The sequence below is a fragment of the Canis lupus genome, chromosome 7 (assembly GCF_003254725.2).
Source record: "Canis lupus dingo isolate Sandy chromosome 7, ASM325472v2, whole genome shotgun sequence".
In the NCBI taxonomy this organism is placed as follows: Eukaryota; Metazoa; Chordata; class Mammalia; order Carnivora; family Canidae; genus Canis; species Canis lupus.
In genome coordinates, this window is record NC_064249.1 from 78,671,379 (window position 1) to 78,689,793 (window position 18,415).

General features: G+C 49.9%; 1 protein-coding gene across 2 annotated transcripts in view; it reads left to right on the forward strand.

Annotated features, from left to right (window-relative positions):
• The window catches only part of MYO5B (myosin VB), a 334,661-nt gene that overhangs the window by 198,143 nt on the left and 118,103 nt on the right, over nt 1–18,415 (forward strand). For both annotated transcript variants that reach the window (XM_025429624.3, XM_049111936.1), the window contains exons 5-9: nt 1,920–2,076; nt 7,710–7,853; nt 9,130–9,211; nt 14,320–14,427; nt 18,270–18,379. In XM_025429624.3, coding sequence (XP_025285409.1) covers nt 1,920–2,076; nt 7,710–7,853; nt 9,130–9,211; nt 14,320–14,427; nt 18,270–18,379 — 601 coding nt within the window. The remainder of the gene's footprint in view (nt 1–1,919; nt 2,077–7,709; nt 7,854–9,129; nt 9,212–14,319; nt 14,428–18,269; nt 18,380–18,415) is intronic.

Consider the following 18,415-nt stretch of genomic DNA (forward strand, 5'->3'; position numbering starts at 1 on the left):
CTGAGGAGTCAGGCTCAGATGCATCCTGTGCTCATCCATTGATTTTAGGCTAAACATATAGACTTGAAGCAGAACTTCAAGCCTGAGGCTGTGGCCAGCTCCTGAAATTCCGTTCCCTACTGAGGTAATGGGGCATGTTCTGAAGCTGGCATCAGGCTCGGGTCTGTTTCCCAGGTCCACGGGCCAGGTCTAGAAGTGCAGCTGGTTATTCTCTTGGTCACCCAGGAGGGTTGTGCTTCTGAAATGTTTTCTAGGGAGCTGATTATGAAGTATTAAGAGATGGCAACCGTCATCATCCCCACGGTCTGCTGGGTGACCTACAACTCTAATAAGCAAACCTGGGAAGACAAGCATCACCCACAGACTTCTGATGACCACTGTTATCCTAGAACCACAAGGGCTCTCAGCTACTTCTTATCCCTACACATACGCAGTAGGATTTACATAAGTATTCAGGTAACTGGTGCAGAGCCAGTTTGGAAGATCCACTGGTTTTCCCCCATCTTCTCAATGGCGTGCAGTAGCCACCTCTGTTTAATCAGATCCGTCCCCCGTGTGATGATGACAGTCTGTGTGAGCCAAGACAACCTTGAACAGGGACTCTGGGTTAGGGCTGCTTTAGCCCAGCTCCCACAGCCGAGTCTACCTGGTGCTCCCAGCCCAGACCCTTCCTGTCTTTCTAGTCCTTCCCTAGTTGACATCAGTGTGATCTCGTTGCTTTCCCACTTCTCGGCTGTCAGCCCAGATCGAAAGCAGAGCCAGCCTCATTCCCCTGTGCTGATAAGCTACAGTCTACCTATATTGATGATTAGCGGCGGGTGGGGTGGAGTGGCAGGGGTGGGGTGGGGGCAGCCTGTGGTGGCTTCATCCAGCTGTGGTCTGTCTGCCCAGGAAGCTGCAGGAGCTGGTGTTAAACACAGCAGGCTGGTGCCGGGGGGCCTTTGCTTTAAATCTCTTTCCATGCTCCTGGGCTTTCTCATCAGGAAGTGGGGGGCTTGTTAGTCCCTAGGAGCATATACTTCGTGCCATGTACTATTAGGGAGACTGGAGACAGAGCAGAGAGCCTGCCTTCCAGGCAGTGGATCTGTGGGCTGGACGTAGGTGGCTAGCTGCAGCCCTTACCAGCAATTAATTCATCAGCCAAACCTGTGGCCCACACATGTGTTCTTGCTCTGTGCTCGACCCTCTGTGTTCCTTAGTGGCTGGGCTGTGCATTACTTGTCTGTAATTCTGCTATTGTAAAGGGATAAATATAGATGCGTTTTTATCTGGTGTAGAGTATCTTCTTTCTGCCTTCCATTTAGTCTCACTGAAATCCTCTTACTGCAATTGATAGTTGTTTTATCTAATTTCTGATAAACTTGAAGCAAGATCAGTCTGGTGGTTAGTAGCTTGCCTTTCAGGATACATATATGTGAGCAAGAAATTCAAAACGCTGTCTACTGGCATGGCAGGGCTCAAACATAAGGTCTTCATTTTAAAAAAAATTAGAACCCATGCAGGGGCCCAGTGGCACATCACAGAATCAAAGGTGAGAGAATATGTGCCTGAAAGGCTATGCGTGTAAATTCTCAGGATGTGTATGTCTGTGAACCTATGCGTATGTAGAGGAATGGATCAGCGGGTGCTGCTTCCAGAAAAGTGGAATCATGACTAGTGACTGGCTACCTCTCCCTTTCTGAGGGTGCCTAGGAAGGCTGTGTGCCATTTATAAGCCCTTCTCTGAACTCTTTCTCCTGCTTGTGCATCTTTTGCAAGCATGTGAGGGAAGGCAGGCTGGTTTAATGCTGTTCCTCATATTTGTCCTACAAAGAAGGTGAGATGATCTTGATCAGGCTCAGGGCCTTGTCCTTGGAGTCCTTGAAAGGCAACAGAGCCTTTCTACAGCCAACAACTGACCAGTGCTTTTTCCTTTCCAGAGATGAGAAGAACCAGTCCATCATAGTCAGCGGGGAGTCTGGAGCTGGCAAAACTGTGTCAGCCAAGTACGCCATGCGCTATTTTGCCACGGTTGGTGGCTCAGCCAGTGACACCAACATCGAAGAGAAGGTCCTGGCGTCCAGTCCCATCATGGAGGTATAGCCTTCCAAACATACTTGGCCGTTTTTGTTGGAGTCCCTTCCTCTGGCAGCAAGACTGCTGGGTGTCCAGCCCTGTGAGGTTGTCCACAAGGATCCCTAGAAGCAGCTCAGGGGTCATACATGACTGTTTCTGAGAACCTGTTGTCTCCTATTAAGGAAAAAATTCCAAAGGTGCCCCAGAAACCATGGATTTGGGAGTGATCTCACCTGGTAGCACCCTTCGGGTCCCCAGTATCAAGTGGAGTGTCTTTTCCATGTCCCTGGACTCTGCTGAGTGCTCTCCTGAGGGGTGTCCATTCTACCTCCACTGCTCTTCCCCTCCTGCTTCCGTTGGGCATCAGCAGATCCGTGCTTCACCCAAACCATGCAGTGCTCTCAAGTCCTGCAGGATCAGGAGGGTGATTGGTATGGGGATGGGAAGCCTTGATAGATTCTTTTCTCTCCTCAGAATATTTGACCATGGGGGGGTGGGGGAGGTAGAGTCAAAAGCTATGTGATGACACAGTCTGTTGATCATCAGAAAGCAGTTCCCTGTGGTGGTAGGCACTGGCCTGGATATTGTTTCTGTATCCTGACTCCCCAGCCTCAGAGCAGTAAGCTCAGGCACAGGGCCAGAGAAGTTCCTCAAAACTTAGATATTGCTGTAACTCAACATGTTTTAAGGTCAGAACTCCATTTCTCTTTGTCTCTCTTTCCTCCTTAAAAACTTAATTCCCATAGAGTGTAGATATCAATGGGTGTGTGGTCCCTGGGCAGCTTTGATTTCTGCCTCTGAAGTGGAGGCCCTTGATGGTTGTCTCGGTTACAGGCTGGTGGGAACTGGACCCCTTCCAGCCCACGGCAGCTCCTTTGTTTTAGGAAGAAGAAATTGAGTTGAGGCCCAAAGGTGCAAGTTAGCATCAGATTTCCCTGCAGTGCCTTGAGCCCTGTTGATTAAGACCTGAGTCCTACGGTGGTTAGTCTAGAGCTGGGGAGAACGAGAACCTGCCTGGGTCCTTCCCGGATGTCCTCTCCCCCTCCTTCCTTTACCAAGTACACAACCGAATACGAGTCTCCATTCATGGGAATTCGTTGTTTCTGGGGGAATAATGTCCTGCCTACACAGTTGGATTATCTGGAGAACTTTGATTCTCTGTTGACTAACAGGACACAATATTTTCATTAACAATTCAACAAAAGCAAGTTTCCATATTTGTCACGTGGGTTGGAAAATGGTTGGTATGGTTGGAGGCATTTTTTAAAAATTTTTATTTATTTATGATAGAGAGAGAGAGAGAGAGGCAGAGAGGCAGAGGGAGAAGCAGGCTCCATGCACCGGGAGCCCGATGTGGGATTTGATCCCGGGTCTCCAGGATCGCGCCCTGGGCCAAAGGCAGGCGCCAAACCGCTGTGCCACCCAGGGATCCGCTGGTTGGAGGCATTTTTATCCAGCAGATACAAATAAGACTTTTACTCCCTTACAAAGGTTCCTACCCCTGAGCGCATCAGCATCACCTGGAGGGCTTGCTATACCAGATGGCTGGGCCCCATTCCCCCGGGTTTCTGATTCAGAAGGTCTGGGTGGGGGCCCCAAAATCTGCCTTTCTAATAAGTTCCTGGGTGATGATGATCCTGGTGATCTGGGTACCATAGTTTGATAACCATTGACCTACAAAAAAGGTAAGAAGGGCTCCCTGGAAACTATGGAAGGGTAAAAGGGAATAATCCCCCCAGATCCTGCAACTTGCTGATAATTGCTCAACATTTGGGTCTGTTCCTTACAGTTTTTTCACTGAATGTTATAGTAATAAGCCTCATGACCATATCATTGCTGCTTTATTGGCTGCAAACACATTAATATTGTGAGACCTGCAACTAACGGGTAGCCTTTTTGCTCATAGCATTTATTCTCAGCCCAAGCTGGGGACCTGGCCTGGCCTCATTCAGAATGTGATGGTGGACCATGGCCTTGGCCTACCCGGGACCATCTATGCACCCGCATTGAGGCAGCTAAGATTGTACCCTACAAGTGGCATCATGTTTCATTTCAAATGGGAATGAAACCAGGCTTTCAGCCTCTCCTTTGCCCCAGAATTTCAAAACCTAGTTCATTTCTAGGGTAGTAACATTTCAAAGACACAGAGTGCTGCCTCTTTCAGAAATAGAGGAAGTCGTTTTTCTGGGCAAAACAGAAGGGAAGAAACTTGTTACATCACTAGTGCCTGGGCAATGTAATTTTAGTCAAGATGAGAATTTAATGAAGGTAGATCACCACATTATTAAACATGTACAAGACACAGGAAGATTTCTTAATTGTTGTATTGTGGTTAGACACAAAACTGACATTTTCAACTATTTTAAATGAACAGCTGAGTGGCATTAAGTACATTCATAGTGTCATGCAACCATCAGCGCCATCCATTTCTAGAACCCTTTCATCATCCCAAACTGTACCTATTAACGAATAACTCTCTAACCTTCCCTGCCAGATGCTGGGAACCTCTATTCTACTTTCCATCTCCATGAATTTTCCTGTTCTAGGGACCCCACATAAGTGGGATCCTACAATATTTGTTCTTTTGTGCCTGGCTTGCTTAATGTTCTCCAAGTTCATCCGCGTTGTAGAATGTAGAAGTACCCTGTTCCTTTTTATGCTTGGATGATACTTTATTGTGTGGATAATACCAGATTTTGGTCATGCGTTCCTCAGTAGCTGACCCACATGGGTTTCCACCTGTGGGCTAGTATGAAAAATGCCACCGGACAGTGGTGTGCAGGCATCTGAGTCTCTGCTTTAGGGATGCTTTTTAAAATGAAAGTGGTCAGGCAGCCCTGGTGGCGCAGTGGTTTAGCGCTGCCTGCAGCTCAGGGCGTGATCCTGGAGACCCTGGATCGAGTCCCATGTCAGGCTCTCTGTATGATGCCTGCTTCTCCCTCTGCCTGTGTCTCTGCCTCTCTCTCTGTCTCTATGAATAAATAAATAAAATCTTAAAAAAAAAATGACAGTGGTCTAAAATGACCTAACATTTTTCAGTTATCTCTTATGTCCCAGATGGGCTGGTGCACTGCTGGGGACTCAGGGTACTTTGGCAGGGTGAAAGGGGAGAGCAACACTACACGGGATGTGGTTCCATTGCTAAGGCCTAAATGATGAGTGTATGCATGAAGCAGCCTCCTCAAGCATGATGCCACATAAATAAGCGGTGCAGTAGTTTGGGCTCGCAACTTTACAATTCTGCCTTGTGCAAATTGCTGCTTTGGAAAATGTATGGGTAATTCCTTAGGGCTCGTCCTATCCAGTTACCTAATGTAGCCATCATAGAGACTGTCCCTTGAGTTTTTAAAGTGTTCTGTTTGAGAGAAGTCTTGGGTAGAAACATGAAAAGGAAGAATTGTAGCCAGGAAGAACTCTGGGCAGGTTAGGAAGTGTGGCTGGGCTGAGAAAGAGCAGCTTCTCCAGTGCCAGGACCTGACTCTTCACAAGTTTGGGGTCTATGTGGGCTCTCGTATCAGGAAGCCCAGACAGCGGTGTGGCCCCCCCGAGGGTTACAGGCAACCCAAGCCTTCATCAGGGGCCAGCCAGCTCCTGAGGACTCTGCCCCTGTCCAGGGCACAGGATGGCGCCTCCTGACAAAGCAGGCTGCTCTGCTCCTGTGCCTTCTTGTTATTCCTGCAGCCTGGCAACTGTGGCGGCCTCCTGGAGAGGCAGAGCCGAGGACTGTCCAAAGCAGTGGAATCCCCAGCGAGGTGCACTAAGTGGCAGTTGTTTGAATTAAAGGCAACTTGAGGGTGCATCAGGGTGATTTATTCTCAGTGCAGGGCTCTCTGGCCCCACTGTGGGAAGAGCTTGCTAGCAGCCCGGGAGATAGTTGTTCACAAGTCTGCACTGATTAAGAGGATATTGGTAATGAGACTGTCAGAGCAGGGACAGAACCAAGTCTGGACCACACGGGTCATGTGGCTTCTTGAATGAGTGGAGTCTGCACCGCACAGGTTCAGGAGTCAGAGGCTGCCCACCCCCCTGCTCCTGTCCCAGGACAAAGAGGAGACTGGGGGTACAGTGAGCAAAAGCGATGTGAACCAGGACTGGTAACTATGTAGTTCAGGGGAATTTAACTTTTTTCCCTTTAAGCTAAAGAAACAAGGCTGACAACTGTTACCCTCTTCATACAAGAGTCTGTGCCCAGAGTGACTTACTGGGCACGCCTCTTGTCCTGTGTGCCAGCACACACGGGCCAGTCCACATGCCCACCGGCCCTGCCCCTTGGCCCACATCACGTCCCTCCCCACAAGCAGAATTCTACTCACCCTTTGAGACCCTTGTCAATTTACCCTCCTTAAAGCTGTACCCACTGCGCTGGGCACCACTACTCACTCCCTCCTCTGTACTCCCACATGTTGGTAGGTTCCCTGTTGTTGAATAATCCTGATTATACTGAAGTCATTCCAGTCCATTTGCCCTTGCTATGTGTCTACATATGCACAAACAACAAAGAAGGTGGTTCTCTTATGTCCCATAGGAACAGTACATTCTGTCATCTTGCAACTTTTCAGCAGATTTTAAACGTATCCATGAATTGTGCTCTAGTTTACTTCTACCATTTTTTTTTAGTATCCTGTTGTGTGAATGCTACACTTTCCGTTTTCCCCTACTGGTGGGCATTGACATAGATTTCTTCTTTTCATTGCTAAATGCAAGCTGCATCGAGTGTTCGTGTGCTTACCCCACGTGTATGCTTCTGTATCTTCCCAGGTAACATCTAGAAGGGGAGCTGCTGCCCTGATAGGGGTGTGTGTATTTGGTTTTACTAGATGGGCCTAGTGACTTTGCAGAACAGCCATTCCAGTCTCTGTCCTCACATCTTCCTCATTTTGTAGAGTCAGAGCTCTGAGCACAGCCCCTGCAGACTGCCATTTTAATCTGTGGTCCTCTGATGCCCAGTGATGTTATGTTTTCTTAATGTTTATTGGTCATGAGTTTCTGCTGTGAAAGTCCTGCTTGTAGTGTCTACTCATTTTCCAGGTTGTACCCACTTGCATCATTTTTGCTTTTTGTTTCTTGGTCTGTGGGCCTCAGTAAAGTTTAAAACCTGTTTTTGTTATCTTTCCTTATGGATCAAAATGCAAGGGTTTAAAAGATGAAGAGCTGCGTGTGGATCCTTAACACACAGAAGTTGGAGGTCCTAGAGCAGAGCTGATGGGCTGGGTAGTAACAGCCTCTTGTCTTTGTCAATGCCATCACATACTTTTAAAGCTCTTGTGGATCTGTCCTTTCACTTCTCAAAGCAGCCTAATGAGGTAAAGAGGACAGATCCTTCAACTGTGGTCTTTAGTAGCTCTAGTGTGTCAGAGTGGTGACCTCTGTGTTCTAACCTTCCCTTCACATTTCCAAGATGACCACGGCCGCTGCAGCCATTGATGGCTGGAAAGAGTCCACTGATCAAGTCCTTACTCTCACTGGCCGTTCTTAAGAGCAAAGGAGGCAGGAAATGAAACTTTGTTTTGTTCTCAGCTCTGCTCATTGTCACCCCAACAGCAGGGAGGTTCTGTGAGCGAGAGGAGAGGAGGAGTGGTGATGCTGCCCACACCTGCCACCGAGAAACCCAGAGGGCCTTCCAGGTTTGCCTACCTCCTGTGTGTTCTTTGCAGGCCATCGGAAATGCCAAAACCACGCGCAATGACAACAGCAGCCGATTTGGAAAGTACATTCAGATTGGCTTTGATAAGAGGTACCACATCATCGGGGCCAACATGAGGACCTACCTGCTGGAAAAATCCAGGGTGGTCTTTCAGGTGAGTGGTCTGAGCTGGGCCTTTTTGTTCTTTGTCCCCCACAAGAGGTGCTTACTTGCTCCCTGACCCATTTCCTGTGCCTGGAGGGTTGTCTCCTCGTTTGGATCTGGAATTGGATACACTTTGTTCTTTTGGATTCCTTTCCTTACATCAAAGTATTCATGTGAATGCTGTGGACATCAGAGCTGAGAAATCTGCCCAGTAATGTTTTGAAGAGGGTAATGATTTTAGATTCAATCAACATCCTTAATGAGCATGCCTGATAAGTACCAGCCTATGGCCGATACGACAGGTACAGCGAAGAAGATTGTCCTGTTCCTTGTGGATCTGAAGGTCTTTTGATTAGGGGAATGTGGGCTTCAGCTTTTCCCAGGAACCTTCTTGTTTTGTAGGTTATATTTAAAAACAAAACAAAACAAAAACATGCTACTTGGACATCTACTTAGCCTGAAAACAGTCCACCTCCTGAGCCCTCTTCTGAGATCCCGTCCTTGAACGGAGAGGGCATGTGTCCCGGCCTGTGCCAGCCCCTCTCCCCACCGCGGCATTTGGAGGGTGTGTCCAGAATAGCCCCAGCTGCTTCTTGGAGATGCCTGCCTGCATGCTGATGTGTCACCAACACCTAATGAATGTTTTGACCAGTTTTATTAGTTTTCCCCTTTCCCTGTTCCGTCTTCATCTCCACCTCCCACATTTGGCTTGACAGCCCCCACCTTCATCTCACTGCACCCAAGGAAAACAGCCTGCTGGGCTGTGCCTGTGGCCAAGTCCTCTGGGAGCACCCCTCCAGCCTTCGTCTCCCCCTGCCCAGGTCTCCTGGAGCCCCCAGCCCCACCCCTGCTCTGTCAGTTGAAGGCAGCAGAGCCCGAATGTCCGCTGTAAACCTGCCCCTTTTGGCTCATTGGCAACTGTGTCAGTCTGGCTTGACAGGTGGGCACATGGCCCTGACTTACTAGCTCCGGGCCTCCTGAGGGAGGCAAAGCCTACCCCGAGCCTGCCCACGGCCCCTGAACGAGCGTGTGCTGGCTGGCCAGCCTCCTTCTGTGGCAGAGCAGGGCTCTTCCGTGTGGGAAGAAGGAAATCACACGAGACATCGCACTCCTCAGGCACGGAGGGAACGGAAAGGCGATGGGGGGTGGGGGCGGTAGGCAGCAGACTCGAGGGAAAACGTGAGCTCTTGACCTCTGTGACCAAGGGGACTCTGGGACTAGCACAAGTGGCAGGATCGTGGGGGAGATCACTGCCCTAAAACTGTTGAACTTCTTTCCTCCTCCAGGCAGAAGATGAGCGCAATTACCACATCTTTTACCAGCTCTGTGCTGCAGCCAGTCTGCCGGAATTCAAAGAGCTTATGCTAAGTACGCAGACGGGGTGCCTGCCCTTGGGTTGAGGCTGCGGTGGGTGCTGCCTGGGGGCCCCGGGGGGGGGGGGGGGAGAGGAAGGCCTGCTCAGCCCACATCCCTCCTCTGTGGGTTCTTGTCCCGGCCCTGCCTCCTATGTGGACATGACCCCCACACACCTCCTTGGGCATTAGCGTCTGATCCGTACGCTCGGCCAGTTGTAGCCAGGCTGCCGGCCACAGAGAACCGTTAGGGCACCTGGAGGCAGGGGCTAGGGCAGGATTTTGTAGAACACAGAATTTCCATGCGGTATTTTTGGAAAATGGTTCCACTGTAGACAAACAGTATGTCCCTCTCTGGAGGGTCTAGAGACATAGCTGATGCTCATAATGGAATTGGGCCTGTGGGTTTAATCCAAATGAAGGATGGAGGCCGAGGGAAGGCAAGAGGTGGGGTGGGGAGCAGGAGGCCACAGTGGAGCCCTAGGGTGGTGCCGCTTGGGAGGTACATAGCCTTCGGGTGGGTCCGGATTCCCCTGTGTGTGTCTGTGATGCCAGGACTGAGGGCTGAGTGTGCGTGGAGACAGGGCCGCAAGGCTGGGGCTGAGCCAGAGGGGTGAGCAGCCTGCTTCAGAGATGTGCAGAGGGCTCTCCTCGGGCCAGCCTGCCCTTCCGTGCTCTCGGAGGCCCTGAGTCTCAGAGCCATCAGACCCTGATGGATGTGTGTCATGTCACAAGCATGCGGGCTGCCCGCGTAGCCTCGTGCGTTTGCCAAGCACCGTCTCTGGCCTTTTGTCTGTCTCGTGGGGGGCTCAGCAGTCACTGATGTGTGGACAGCTGGGTGTCTACACGGAGGCTGCTTAGTCCTTGTGCATCTGTGTGGGACACTGACTCCTGGTGCCATCCATGACACTGGTCCTGGCAGTCTGCAGGGCCTGGCCCAGCCTGCGACCCTGGGAGCTGACACACACCCGGTAGCCACAGGCTCAGGCTGCCCTCCTACTTCTTGGCTTTGCTTATGAGTTCCTGTGGCATTCGGTATCCAGGTCCTGTGGCTTAGCCCTCGTTCCTCTATTGACCCCGCACTGGCCATGTTAGGCCTGGGGGTGGAGTGTGGAACGTAACAGCCATGAGCTTAGCTACAGTCACTCACAGCACCAGGTGGTAAGGGAACGCTGAGGGAGGCACGCTGGGGCAGGTCCCGAGGCTCCCAGGAAAAGGAATCTGAGAACCAGGGGAGGAAGCCCTGGAGGGCATCTCCTGGCAGTGAGCCTGCAGACTCCTTGCACATGACAGATATGAGCCTTGTTGGATGCAGGCCTCCCTGAGCTAGTACCTGGGGCTCGGACGTTGGTTTATGGCCACAAGTGACCAGGAAGACAGGCCACACTAAAGGCCTTTGCTGTCTTCCTTCCCAGAGGAGACAGTGCGCCCAGCTAGATGCTTCAGGGCCAGCCTGCAGTGATGAACTTTTTCTAAAGTCGTTTTTATAGAAAAATGAACAAGTGCCAGAAAGATCCTTTGCATTTGGACCATTTATCCCAAATGTAACTTTAAGAATATGGGCATGGGGTGAATCCTTTTAATTTTTTTTTTTTTTTTTTTTTTGCAATTACATAAATGCATTGAATTTTTTTTTCAGTGGCTTTTCCTTATCCTGTGTTTCAGCAAGATGCCAGACTCCTTGGGCCCCAGCTGGAACAGTTAGTTGAAAGCTACCCAGTGTGATCAGTGTCTTGCACTGTCCTACATGCGCGTGCCCTCCAAGAACATCTTAGAGCAGAGCTGAGAGGTGCTGGTGAGCGCTTGTGCGCAGGGCGAGGCCACGTGTGGCCTGGTGGGCTGTGAGCTCTGGAGCCTGGCAGTTCCACCACTAGCCCTGCCGGGGTGACTGCAGACGAAGTGTAAGTGGAGGACTAGCCAACAGCTCCAAGCGGATCTACTGGGTGGCCTCCTTTCTCCTTTTTGCCTAAAACGTACTCAAGCGCATGGAAGTCTTGGCCACACCCTGTGGCTCGGTGAGGGTTTTGTGCATTTCAGAACAGAGGAGCACATGGGCATCCGGGCCGCCTATATTTTCAATACCCTGTCAGTGGTTTGTTGCATTACAGTGACCTCAGGATGATTGGCCAAAGTGTGAATAAAGGTAAAAACAGGTGGAAAGGACATTTATTTCCTTAAATACAACCTTCAGGTGATAAGGAATAAGTTATTTTTTTTACTTCCGTTGCTGCACTGACAGTCACAGCAACAGCCTCTCTTGCTTTGGACAGTTTGAGCATTGCCTACCAGGTGAAGCGCTGGCCCCCAGCCAGCCCTGCAGGTCCTCTGCTCTAATTGCTGGGCTCGGGCCTCCCCTGCGCCTGCACACTGTCTAGTCTGTACACTGTACAGTGTCCGTCTGTTGAGCCAGTTCTAGGGGATTTTGTGGTGTCTTTCTCCTGGGAAACACTAAGTAATGAGAGACCCAAACTGGAGGCAAGAACTGTTGTTCCGGGATGGGACAGTCCTGAATGGCTCCATGGGCTGGAAGGGAGGGTAGCACCCAGAGCTGCTGAACCGTTGGCCGGAAACGGTCTCCTGCTGGAAGGTTTCCTACGAGGGTCTGGGTGTGATGGTGACAGAGATGATTGCAAACCTGAAAAATGATCTCAGTGGGATTCAGATGAATCAGGAGAGAGCTGTGCTGAGCCCCAGCCAGAGTGCCTGAGTTTGGGAACGGGAGCAGGGAAGGTGGGTGCTCAGAACATCAGCCAGGACGGATGTTGACAATGGAGGGTCTCAGACACTGAAAATGCCTCCTTTCTTCTGACAGAGGGGTCTGGTGCCTTTGTCTGTTTTTCCAGTGTGTCAGCTGATAACTTTTGATAACGACTTCGGTTGTGTTGGTGGCAAAACCAGGTCCTAAACGACCATTTACACAATGGGGTAATGGGCTCGCGGGCCTGGCTAAAGTCTGCAGGAGCCTGGAAAACCCCCTCAAGGCCTGTGATCTTCAGTTTGCCTATATGAGAAAGGGGAATAAGTATATTCAGTTATCTTCACATAGGCTTTGGAAAAACCATGAAAGGAAGTACTTTAAAGGGTGAATGAGAAGAAAAAAATGACGCTTTTTCTTAAGCTTTTGAAACTTGGATTCCGTGCCCAACCTTGCAGGGGGATTCGATATGAAGGAATGAATCTACTGTCTTGCACAGAGACCTGCTGTGACCCCTTTGTGACCTTTTGCCTTCCCTGTGGCCGTCAGGGTGCCTGGGGTGGAAGCCCTTGTTCTCCCAACTCAGGTGCTCTGGTCAGCAGCATTCACTCCCTCCTCCAGGAAGTCTTCCCTCCCAAGCTGCGACAGGCACTCTGCTCTCCACTCCCGTGGGGAGTGTTACCTGATGGTCCTCGCTTGGCTTGTGTGAGGCAGGGTCTGGGTCTGAGTCCTGCCACTTCCCAGCCGGGCCTAGCAGGGAGCCTTTACTGGAATGTGGCCAGGAGCAGAGGATGTGTGGTGGGAAATGGAAGAGACAGGAAAGGAGAGGTGAGTGGGGTGGGTGTGGTGGTGGTGGGGTACTGAGGAATGACAGGAACCAGTGGATCTGGGGCAAGAGGTGTGGAAGGGTGGGCTGGCCCTGAGTTGGGAGAGGCAAGAGGAGGTTGAGGCTGCTTCACGAAAGGTCTGGAAGATTCTTCTGGGTGCTTGACCTTTGTCTTGAGGGCAGTGGGGCAGGCGGGGCCTGTAAAAGGCTTTAGATGGGGGGGGGGGAGTGCAGTGTGACCAGAATCCCCAGCAGTTTGAAGGTGGATCTGGAGGGACTGTTGCAGAAGCAGGGAGACCAGGTTAGCATTGGGCAGTGGTCCCCGGACCGTGATGCCTCCTGAAGTCAGATGGCGGGCAGTGGCGGGCAGGATGGAGCGAGGTCCTAAGGGGTGAGGTTGGCAGATCACATGTTCAGGGAGGACTGGATGTTGCCATGAAAGCATGACAAAGTGTCCTGGGTGATGAGTATCCCAGCCAACGCACTCTGGGGAGCTGTTGCTACTGTCTTGACAGAAATAGCACAGCAGCTGCCAGCGTCCGGCTTTGGTATCTGGTCGAAATCAGACGTGGTCCAGTTAGAGATTCCAAACACTGGGCCAGGTTGTGTTACACAGAGGTCCCGTGCCTCATGGAAAATGTGATTTTTTGGGGGTAGTTCTGGTTGGGTGTATCGTTGCCCTAAATGCCGGCATCCACAGCTGTCCTGTGATGCCACCCTGGGCTCGTTGTGTTGTTTGGCCCTCTGCTGAGGTTGGCCCTAGACTCGCGGGCAGAGCCTGGGCCCCTCGCTGCCTGCTGCCCCTCAGGCCGTTAGCGGAGCCTGAGAGGAATCAAGCTGGAGGTGAGAGCCAACATGTGAGGGTCTCAACTTGGGTCTGTTCACGTGCCGAAGAACTGGGGGGGGTACCCCAACTTGGTAAAACAAATGAGCAAAAAAACCCCATCCCCTTGGGCGTGTCCATGCCTCTGCTCTGTCAGGTGAGGTGGTCAGACTCAGGTTGTTGACAACAGGTGTGGAAGTCTGCAGTTCTAGGCTGGGCATGTCCCTCACTGTATATCAGATCCTTAAAAAAAAAAAAAAAAAAGATTTAGGGATAGACCAAGCACAGGGAACAGTGGGGCAGAGAGAGAGCATGCGAGTCAAGCTCTCCACCCTGAGCACAGAGCCCGACACAGAGCTCAATCTCACGACCCCGAGATCACAACCTGAGCCAAAACCTAGCATCAGGTGCTTAACCCACCACACCAGCCAGGTGCTCCTCAGATCCTTCTTAAAAAGCAGGTCTTTGGTGAGTCCTGTAAATGGAGCTGACTGTGATGTTTCCCCCTTCACGTGTTCTTCACATACTGGTTTTATACCAACACAACAGCGCCTTCTCTCTGCTCAGTGTAGGGTTCAGGGTTTCCTGAGCCAGTTTGCTTTCCATCTGCCACGGTCGATGAACATGATGGTTTGTAAGGGTTGCACATCCAGTTGGGAATAAGATCTTGGCCTGGGAGTCGAGATCCTCATGGGATGTGGTCTGCGGGGACACATGGGGTATAAAGCAGGACGGGACCTCTGTCCCATGCCTGATGCCTTTCCTCCGTGTCTCCTGCAGCATGTGCCGAGGACTTCTTCTACACCTCACAGGGAGGAGACATACGCATCGAGGGCATAGACGATGCTGAGGACTTTGAGAAGACACGACAAGCCTTCACGTTGCTGGGTAAGCAGCTTCCTGCTGGGGAAAGGCCTGGACGTTGACTTTACGGAGAGTAGAGGAGCACGACGATGTCCCACTTTGCCAGCCTGTGGAAGCTCATGGAATCCCGGTTGCCCTTGGTGAATGTCATCCAGTTGTCACTCCATCGCAGCTCTCGGGTGCTGCAAAGTGACGCTTTCTACTTCCTCAGGCCCTTGAAGTAAAATGAGAAAGAGCCCTATCTCCTCATGCTGTGGTCTGGGTCTAGAGGTCACGTGTTCCAACAGAAAGATCGTGTCTTTAGAACCAAACCCACCCACGTACCACAGTCCTGGGATCCAAATGGAAGCCGGCCGTAAAGGTCTGGTAGTGCGCTCACGTATACGGTGGCCTCTCCCTTATGGCTCTTTCTGTATAGAGCATAATGTGGAGTTCTCGGACATCTCTCTGCCCTTCTGGACCTAAAGGATAATAGGGGGAGAGAAAAGACCTTTCTTCTGCTATTTTTTAAAAAAGATTTTGAGACAGCAGGTGCACACGAGCAGGGGGGAAGGCAGAGTAAGGGGGAAGAGGAGCAAGCTCCCCACTGAGCAGGGAGCCCAATTCAGGACTCGATCCCAGGACCTGGGGTCATGACCTGAGCTGAAGGCAGACGCTTAACGGCCTGAGACACCCAGTCGCCCTCTCTTGCCATTTTTGAGGAAGAGGAGCCATAAGTGGTGAAGGGAAAGGCAAGCCTGCCATAACTGAGAAGTTGAATGAGTGAGTCTCTGGGATCTGCAGCCAGAAAAACAAAGCTTGGGGGGGTCAGCGTGAGACTCACAAAGTGGCTCAGGGTGGCCCCTGTGTTTCCCCACAGCCTCTTCTCTGACAGAGGTAGATGGTTGGCTTCTGAGTCACCTGACTACTCCAGAGCCACATTTCTCAGGTTCTTTGGTGGGAATCTGGGCATTCTTAGCTAATGTCCAAGTAACACCTGGCCCAGCAGGACATGCCCTGATCTCTCTGTGGGTAGGACCCAAACTTTCACGTGCTGAAGTCTGAGTGCTTTTCACTCCTCTGGTTAATCGGTAGGTAGACTGACTTTATCTTTTGTGCTCATGAAATAATGACAAACCTCACTGGTTGTTCCAACAAAAGATGTAACTTAACTAGAGCAGTGGTTGATGATGATTAAAAGGGGTGTAAGAACTTGAGGGCCAAGAAGTAGCAGGTGCAAAGGCACAAGGAAGAGCTGCTGATAAAGTAATTGTTGACTCACTGAGATTCCAGCCACTTCTGGGAGCAGGCGGTTACCTCAAGGTGAAGAAGCCCACTGGTGAAAACTCCTGCCAGAGGGTGTGTGCCGTTGCTGGTCTGCACAGGCAGTAGTTGTCCCAGGGTGTGATGGGACCAGGAGGTTCCAGAAGCAACTGCTCATGGAGAGGGTGTGGTCCGAGGGTGTTCCTGGGCCACCAAGATGACACAAACTACGGACTTCGGAGGATGAGAACCAGAGACACGCTTGATCCCTTCCTGCTGTTGGGTTGTGGAGTCGCGACGGTCCTCTTTGACCGAGCTGGACATTCCACCAGGAGGCAAAGGGGAAACGGTCATTTTACCCTTCAGCTGGGGAGTGGGTATGGAGGGGACTTTCTGAGCAGGGGATCAGTCTGCCTGGTTTGACGGGGGGCAGCCTGGAGGCTGCTGATCCAAGAAGAAGTGGTTCTTCTGAGGCTCCGTGGAGGCTGGATAATTTCATTCACCGAGCAAGTGGCATTTGAAAATCTGTTGTGAGAAGTCTTTCTTTCTTACTCTTGAATGAACACATCCACGTTTTTACTTTAACTCTTTTTTTTTTTTTTAACATTTTATCCATTTATTCATAGAGACACACAGAGAGAGAGAGAGATGCAGAGACACAGGCAGAGGGAGAAGCAGGCTCCACGCAGGGAGCCCGATGTGGGACTCAATCCTGGGTCCCTGGGATCATGCCCTGGACTGAAGATGGCGTTAAACCCGCTGAAATACAAGGGCTGCCCTTTAACTCTTTCTTAAAGGACAAGATTTTAAATATTTGGGGCTTCCTGCGCCCTGCAGTTTTTGAAGCAGCCACTCAGCCACTAGAGTGTGAAGGTGGCCACAGACAAAATGAATGGGCATGACCTTTCTAATAAAACTTTATTGATAAAAACACACCATGGTCATCGGTTGCCAACCCCTGTTTTATACCTTCAGTTTTATTGTTTGCTCTTTGGTGTTTTGCTTGTTAGAGTGAGGTACTGCCTGTTATAATAGTATATCAAGAAGGGACTTTCTGGTCCGTAGAATGCACAAAGCCTAACTATCGTTAGGACTCAATAGTTATTCAGTATCTCCTATCTACTAGTTATATTCTTACCATGACACTGTGGTGTAGGCTTTGGAAACTGACAGAGCATTTGTTCCCAAGAATAAGCGAAGGGGAGAGAAAAGTGATCTGTCCCTCCTGTGAAGGTCCCAAACCAGCTTCCTGGCCAGTACTTTAAATAGGATCTATTTGGGTGCAGGACATTCTGAGCACTGATTGAAAGCCTTGTACTTTACTCCCCAGTGGGTCTCTGGGTATGCAAGCATCAAGTCCCCTATCTCATCTGGGGTATCAACCTCTTGCTTTAACCTGTCTTCCTTTTTTGAGTCTTATCAGTCATGCTAAATTTTTTGGCTTCCAGCTGGTTTTTTATTTATTTATTTTTTTCAATTGACCCAAACCAGTTATTTGAATGGCTCATGCATTTCTGCAGACATTTGTGAATACTTGGAGTTTGTAACCATTATTCATGTTTCTGAGTACCTAAGTGCCAGGGCAAGAACAGGGGTTCATTATCTCATGGCTATTTTTTTTGTATATTTTAAAATTTTATATTGAAAACTTTAAAAGTAACTTCCTGCCCCTATGGAGCTTACACAGTAATAATAGTCGTCTATCATTAGGTCTAGAGCTAGTCCAGTTCATGGTTGTGTAGTCCACATGATCGGTAGTTTTCAGTCCTAGTATATTCCATCTTCACCTCCCATTTTTTATGGGTGTCGCTGACTTTTTTTTTTTTTTGTTTGTTTTTTTTGCCTGTATAAAGCATTGCCTTTAAAATAATTGCAGCCAGAGAGAAATACGGGAGACAACTGCATTATTTCTCAAGCTGAGTGGTAGGTTGACGTGTGTTCTGTTATTCTGTAACCTTTTTCTGTAGGTCTGATCTTCTGTTATGCAGAAAGAAATGATAATGCCTTAAAGCTACATGTAAACTTTAAGAAATCATCCATGTCTTTGATAACCAGTCGATGCGGCAGCAGGCATTTGCTGCCACGATGGTTCTAGGTTGTGTGTGTCTGTACCTGACAAAGAGCATGGAGTGCGGGCCTGCCTGGCAATGGCGGGGAGCTGGCTTGTCCAGAAGTCCTCCCCTTCCTCCCCCATTGGTACTCTGGACGTGGGACACAGATGTTTGCTGGATATTAGGTTCAGAGAGAAATGACCATTCTTGTTAAACTCATGAAAACATCCATAAAGTATTTGGTTGAAATGAAGTTGAAAATGAGTCCGCATGATTGTTATCACTCCTTTGCTCTTGGAGAAGTTAAAATAGTAGCATAACCCACCTGGCTTGATCAGGACAATCAGAGTGAGGATATTTACCTTCTAGTCCAGGGAGCCCCTTCACCCTCTGAGCTGTTACTGTGAGTGGTGGTAATTACTGGTGAGGAGCCTGGATCACTTTAGGTCCAGAAAGGAAAATCAAACCTTTTTTTTTTTTTTTTTTAAGTCCTTTAAAAAAGGGTAAAATGTCCTTTCTATCCTACCGTGGATGCTGAGTGTCACTCATTCTTTTTTTTTTTTTTCTTTGCAGGAGTGAGAGAGTCCCATCAGATAAGCATTTTTAAGATAATTGCTTCTATCCTGCACCTTGGAAATGTGGAGATTCAGGCTGAGCGTGATGGTGATTCCTGTAGTGTATCAGTAAGTCGCACACGAGCACCCAAGATAAAACACACA